Raw genomic sequence first — 7,461 nt, forward strand, 5'->3', positions numbered from 1 at the left:
TAGTGGATGGGGCACATATTAGGTTTCAGTTACATCAGAAGCAGTTTTAGCCATTAAAATTGAGTGGATTTGTTGTGATTAGGGATATTTGCTCTCTATATTTTTCTGAATTAAAAATATTTTATATTAAACATGTATACTAATGTGAAAAATTTTGCATTAGAGAGCAATTGAATGAAAGTACATGAACTGGTTAAATTTAAACATATTACTTTGGTTATGTTTACATCTTTTAGGTTATTTTTTTTGTTTATTCTAATGCTTTGTAGTACATTTGTGGCACCCATAAGACATAATTTAATATGATATGCTAAACCTTTTATTATGAGGATGATTATGATGATGATGATGTATTCATTGCTATACATTTTCTTCCCTCCTCCATCCTCTCCCTCTCTCAGTCCACTTTAACATGCATCTCTTGTTCCTGGTGATATTAATTTTGAGGTTTTCATAATTGTAGCAGCATAATTAAACTCTTATTTCTGTCTCTGTCTCCTTTCTACTTTTGGTCTTTCTTCTTACTTCCTCTTTTTCCTCCCCCTTTTCTTCTTCTTAAGGCTTTTTTGCAGTGCAGGTCTTTACCATTTGGCCACCAGGATTCCTTTCTTTATTTCCTAGTATTTGTGTGCTTGAGTACACATACACATATACATCACACCCCCCCTGCCTTTATGCAGGCATTTGTTTCTCTCTCTCTTTCTTGGTTGTCTGTTTTTATTTCTTTTGATTTGTGCTCTGTATCTTGGTCTTTTCAGGTATTTTATTTCCTGTCTTTATTTAACTACTTAACCATATTTTTTATTTTTACTTCATTTAGGTAAAGCTACTTGCTCTTCTAATCCAAGCAGCCCAGCTCCAGACTGGTACAAAGATTTTGTTACAGACGCTGATGCCGAGGTTTTAGAGCATTCTGGAAAAATGGTACTTCTCTTTGAAATTCTTCGAATGGCAGAGGAAATTGGGGATAAAGTGTAAGCGTCTTCTTTTTTTTTCTTTATAGAGTTTTCTCATGTTTTTATAATTATTGTATTCATTTTTAAAGATACAATTTGGTTGATATAGAATAGTCTATAACAAAACAATTGTCTTCTAAGCTACTATACAGCCTATTTCTTTTTTCCTTTCCCCCTTTCTGTCTTTGAACTTGTTCCCTTGACCCTAGGGTTCTAATTAATATTTATATTTGCCTGTTTTCCTGATAATTTTTCAATTCAATGTGCTTTTCCTTGTCACTTTAGTGAAAGCTTTTCTTAGTGCTTCACCTTAAGGTCATTAGTGCCCTCTGAGTCTGAAATCTGGTGTACACCTTTGGGTTTTTTCTGATTAATTGTCACTTCATCAAACACATATCTTTTCTGTTTTTCCTGTTTGTTTTGCTTGTAGTGTTTGTGCCCCATTTCCTTTTCTTACAGTCCTACCTCCAGTCTCCTTGTTTTATTTACTTTCCCCATTTATTGCCTAGCTCTCCTAAAATTAGACAAACTTTTGTTTATATCCTTAAATCACCTCTTAATATACCTCTGCTCTTATTGTTAGCTCTTGTGAAGTCAGTCATTGGCTCATTGTGGAACAGAACACTGGCCATCCCCGTGATTACTGATGCATTTACCTGCTGTGATCCATAAATAGGATTTTGTTGATTTTCATAAATAGCTCAGTCACCCTTTGTTGCTATTTACTCTCTGTGCTATAAATACCAACTTCATGATACCGTCATGACATCACTGAATGTAGAATTGAGAAAAAATTCTAACAGTCAATGCTCCTGAGTTAAGCTATATAGAGTAAATTTCAGCCAGCACTGGATTCAGCGAAGCCTTCCTGAGTTACTAATTTCTATCATTTAAATATTAAAGTTTTTTTGTATTTTCCTTCTCAAATGTTTATTGTTTTTATCTGCATCTTTAATACATAAACTAAAATAATACTATGCAAGTATAGAAATAATTGATCAAGAGAGTAGTTGTCTATCTTCAGCTGGAAAGGGTTATCAAAGACAATTAATACAGAGCCTGGGCATTTAAATAATCAATTTCACATTAAGATTTATTTGCAATGAGTATTTTCTGGAACTTAATTGCTGACTCAGGCCAACTTTTATCCTGAAGAATCTCTCTTCCAAAAACTCTTCCTGAAACTCTCAGTTTCTTCGAGAAACTCTGTTTCCAAATTAGTTCCAATTACATAATTTAAAATATTAAGTATTTGAATTTTTAGGAACCATAACTGTTAAAATACTAAATTTGTTTTCTGTATTAGTTTAGTACAGTTTTTGATTATGTGAAAGAAAGGCTAATCAAAGTACTTAGGAATCAAGACATAGACCTTGATCATATAACTTGAACATCAGAAGTCAATTCTTTTTCATTCTATTATTCTAGTAATGGTCATCTGAAAGATAATCATTCTTATGAAATTATACCATCAAAAATGTATATGCGATAAACTGTAGCAGTTATTTTAGAGTTTGAAGGAAGGATCTTTTCTCAGCAGTAGTACACCTTTTAGGACTAAGATAGCACAGTGTATATGATTTCTTTTGCTTTTAAAATGGAGAGAAAATGAACTCTCTCATATTGTTCTTGAAAAGAATTTTATATTGACTTATTCATATGGCACAATCCACATTGAATTTTACTGATAAGTCAAGGACTGGTCATCTCTGCCTGTTAGCATACACCATTAGGAGAAAAATGGGCACTCTCCTCCCTTGGCAGTTCACAGCTTTAGAAAATTAATGGATTTTCTGTGTGAGTTACATGTGACTTGTTGGCAGTGAGTTTTGATTGTAGCAATTATTTGTACTTTAGAGACAAGGATGGTGAGACTTCTCTCACATATTTTACGTATATTATTAGGAAGGGCCAGTCCTTCAAAAAGGATGTAATGCTTAGAAAAGTTGAGTGTTTGCAGAGGAGAGGACAAATGACTCTCAAAGAAATGGTTTGACACAGTGACTGCAAAAAGGCTTCATCATAGATTTTGTAGATGGCACAGGATTAGGCAGAGGTTGATTGTGCTGTCCATTGAGTCATTATGAGTTGGAGTTTAAGATGCCAACTGACATTAATAGCATCTTTTTATCTGTGAGATAAAGCAGAGCAAGAGGATTGTCAGAACACCTGCAGTTTGTTTATATAAGGTGTAGAAGTAGTGGCAACACCTTTGACACTTTCTTGCTTCACTTCCAAGTGCCTGAGGCAGTGTGCTTTTGTGTGAACAAATAGTTTTCATAGAGCAAAAGAAGAGAGTGACAGAAAATCAGGAATTTTCAGACAGGCTTGAAATAAAAATTAGACATAGAATATATCTAATTTAATAATACTGAAATTAAAATTTAAATTTTTAATCTCTAAAGAATGTCTTTGGCAGTACACAAAGTTTTAATTTTGCTAAAGTCTACTATATCAAGGTGTTTGGGTTTTTTTTAAATTTCATTAGTTGTCTGAACATTAACATTTTTCTAAACATTTTGTGCTTTTACATTTGAACCTATTATCCATTTTGAGGTAATTTTGCATAAAATGTGATGTTCACCTTCAAGGGCATTTTTTTTTGTTCACATATGGATGTCCAAATTTGCTAAGACTATAAAATGACTGCCTTTTTTCCATTAAATTGTCTTTAACCTTTTGTAAGTATTAATTATTTAAGCTATTTGAATTTTCATTGGACTCCTTTTTCTTTCAGTGATCTTTGTGTCTATCTCTTTGCCGCTAACACTTTTAGATTATATTAGCTTTATGTTTTATTTTGAGAACCTATTTAATGATTGAATGAGGGAACAAGTTTCTTCCCACACTATCCTTAGGCCTTTGGAGAGGTGTCTGGACTGTTCTCCCAAGATGGCTGTGCTTCGGCTCCATTAATTTGTTACTGTTATTTTAAGTCAAAGGTTCTATTGTAGCTTTATATATTTATGAAATGATACAGTGTTAGTATTAAACTTCTTTTTTTTCCAAATAAATGTGGGTTTTCTGCTGTGATTTTCTTAGTATTGTGTTAAATTTGTAGATCTGTTTTCAAGGGAAATACTGATATTTCTACTATGTGAATATTTTATTCCATGAACACTAATCTTTGTTTTTAGCCTTGTTTTCAGCCAATCTCTCATATCTCTGGACTTGATTGAAGATTTTCTTGAGTTAGCTAGTCGAGAAAAAACAGAAGATAAAGATAAATCTTTTATATATAAAGGTGAGTTAAAAACATTTCTATATTATAAATTATAAAAAGCCACTTAAATTTGTCAATAAGTTGACTTTATTGTTGTTAGTTGGGTAAGATGATAATCTTGTTTTGATTTACATCAATAGTTAATGAGGGAACTTTGGTGGTGTAGTAATAAAGTAGCTGTACTTCCAACTCAAAGGTATATGGTTTGAATCCACCTGCTGCTCTGCAAGAGAAAGGTGGACAGTCAGCTTCCATGGGATTTACTGTCTTTGAAAATTCACTGAAGGGTCAGGTGTGGGTTGGCTCTGACTCAGTGATACATATGAACAGCATTAGTTAATTAAAAATCTATACCCAGACTGTTTTATAAATAGAATAAAGGAACACTGCATGATTTAAAAATCAGGAAAGGTATGTATCAGGGTTATTATATACTTTCTGCATACATATTTAACCACTATAGTGAGAAAATTAGTCAACAATCTGGATTCTGAAGAAAAATATGGCATTAGGACTGTAGAAAGAGTCATCGGTAACCTCTGTTATGCAGCTGACACAATTTTGCTTACTGAAAGAGAGGAGGACTTGAGCCACTTGCTGCAAAGGTTAAGCATTATATCTTTCAATATGGATTGCACCTTAACGTCAGGAGAACAAAATCCTTTGCCACTGGACAGATAGATGGATAGAATGTCATGATGGATGGAGAAAAGATTGAGACTGCCAGTGACTTCATCTTACTTGGCTCCACAATCAGTATACTTGATACCAGCAATCTTGAGATCAGGGCATGTATTGCACAGGAAAAGTCTGGGACGTCCCCATATTATTGAAGAGTAATGACGTCATTTTGGGGACATTTAAGGTGCATCTGATTGATGCCATGGTTCTTTCAGTAACTTGCTATGTATCAGAGCTGGACAGTAACTATAGATGACAGAAGAAGAATTGATATCTTTGAACTGAGGTGTGGGAAAAGAGTTTTGAAGATCCTATGGCAAAGATTCTGGGGCTTCGTCTGACATACTTTGGACATGTTGAAAGGAAAGATAGGTCTTTGGAGAGGGACATCATGCTGGGTAGAGTAGAGGGACAGTGCAGGAGGGGAAGACCCTCTATGAGGTGGATTGATTCGGTGACTGGGGTAATCAGGATGGGTGTGTCAGAGGCAGTGCGATTGGCACAGGATAGAGCAGGGTTTAGGGCTGTTGTACATAGGGTCGCTATGAGTCGCAAACGACTCCACGGCACATAACAACAACAACAACATGGACTACCAAAAGAATAGATAAGTCTTGGAGATAGTGCAGCCAGAGTACTCCTTGGAGACAAAGATGGTGAAATGCCATTATTTTGTTTGCATGATTTCTTCTACGAAATGAGAACTTAATCTAATTTTTTCTACTTTGTAGGAGACCCTTTGTTTTTCTTCTTGCTGCTTTTAGTATTCTTACCTTTTTACCTTTGATTTGGAGAATTTGACTATGGTGTATCTTGATGTTTTTCTTTTGCAGTTTAATCTTTTTGGAGTTCACTGAGCTTATTGAATGTGAATTTCCTAATTTTCCCCCTTTTCCTTCATCCAGTTTCACCGTACTTCATTCTGTAATCCAATCAGCATGTTTGTTGTTCTTTGATGTTATTCCATATGATTCTAATGTTTTTATATCCCTCCTGTACTCTCTGTTTTTCCCTGTAGTAACTTCCAGTTAGGATTATTATCTTTTCCTTATTATCTTCTACCTATTCTCCTTTTTTGTCCCTCCAGCATGTTGAAAAATTCTTACCATTTCAGTCTTGATCCTAGATTGCATTTTTATTCATTTCTGTTACTTCCATTACTATGTTGGTTGTACCCTCTGTCTTGTGACGATTTTTTAAAATTCTTGTACCTCTTTTTTATGTCTTCCATTCTTTGTTCCATCATTTGAATCTTCTTCACCTGCTGTTCCTATAACTCCATGTTGGTAGATTTCTTCTGCCTCCCTGTTTCTGAGTTATTCATGGGGTGTGTATTCTGATCTGCTTCTGTCATTAAATGTTTGTTTTGTTTTTCTTCATGATATTTAAAGCTGCTTGTTGTTTTCTAGTCATTAGTTCAGTTTTTTTTCTTGGTATATGTGAGACAATTTCTGTTGTGACTGGGGAGGTATTGACAATTATTTATCTTTATGATGCTATTGATAAGTTGCAAACTTAGAAGTATTGCCTCCCATTGAGTTTTCCTTGCTGATCTCTGTTTCCTGTGACAAGCTTCTTACTTGGTTGTCCTTTGATGGGAAAGGAGTCTTTATCCAGTGATAGTGGACTTACTACTTGTCCTGTACTTGATGACTCACGGGGAAGAGGGCTTCTCCCAGAAGTAGGCAAAGTCCCAGGTTTGCAGGTTGGAATATATTGCTTCTGGAAAAGGCCAACAAAAGTTAAAAGATCCTTAAAAAAGAAAAAAAAAGGTACAGACCCTAAGTCTCAGTAGTTGCTAATGGCCATGTAACTTTCCCCTCTACCCTAAGCAGGCAAAGGCTTAGGGAAATGGCAACTTCTCAACAGTGCAGCTCCCAGTTGTGGCTACTTGCTATTGAGAGGAGGTGGGAACTTCCAGGGTCTTGCCCAATATCTTCTACCTCAGACTGGGTGGTTGCTTATTGGAATCCGGTCTTATTGGTCTCTGCTAGCTCTATAGCACCACGTGGGTGATAGTGACTATCTGTGTCTTCTCTTGTGGCTTGGTGGGAGGGCAGCTTCTGCCTTAGCAAACACATTTTTTTGCGGACAGTGGGCAGGGAACAGGTGAGGATGTCAGGGAGTGTGGATTTTGGGAAATAGATCCCAGAACTCTTCTTTCATGAGTCTCCTGATTTATCATTATGTATTTGCCTCCTCCTACAACTGGGTGGGTGTGACAACTTCTGCTTTAGCTCACAGAGGTCTTGCATAGAGCTGTAAAATAACAGTGTCCTGAACCCTTATACAGTAGAAAAGTTTCCTGAGCCTCTTAGTTGGTCTGGTATACCTGTCTTCTGGGGCTGGGTTGGAGAAGCCATTTCTGCCTTAACCAACAGATTTTTTTTTCTTCAGACAGTTGTCTGGGAACAACACCAAGAACACTTCCCCTTAAGTATCCTGTTGGTCCTGCATTCATTCTTGTCTTCTCATGTGACTGAGTGGAAGGATCCACTTCTGCCTTTATGTACAGAGTTTTTTCAGATAGTTGACTGGGAAAACCACCACCACCACCCCCACCACCCCAGCCGTCTCCCTCCTTGGTGTGTGTGTGTGTGT

General features: G+C 35.9%; 1 protein-coding gene across 2 annotated transcripts in view; it reads left to right on the forward strand.

Annotated features, from left to right (window-relative positions):
• The window catches only part of ATRX (alpha thalassemia/mental retardation syndrome X-linked), a 301,403-nt gene that overhangs the window by 209,650 nt on the left and 84,292 nt on the right, over positions 1-7,461 (forward strand). For both annotated transcript variants that reach the window (XM_006902875.1, XM_006902876.1), the window contains 2 exons: positions 821-974; positions 4,094-4,200. In XM_006902875.1, the coding sequence (XP_006902937.1) occupies positions 821-974; positions 4,094-4,200 (261 nt within the window). The remainder of the gene's footprint in view (positions 1-820; positions 975-4,093; positions 4,201-7,461) is intronic.

Source organism: Elephantulus edwardii, unplaced genomic scaffold, assembly GCF_000299155.1.
Source record: "Elephantulus edwardii isolate Elephantulus edwardi_28Jun2011 unplaced genomic scaffold, EleEdw1.0 scaffold00464, whole genome shotgun sequence".
Lineage (NCBI taxonomy): Eukaryota > Metazoa > Chordata > Mammalia > Macroscelidea > Macroscelididae > Elephantulus > Elephantulus edwardii.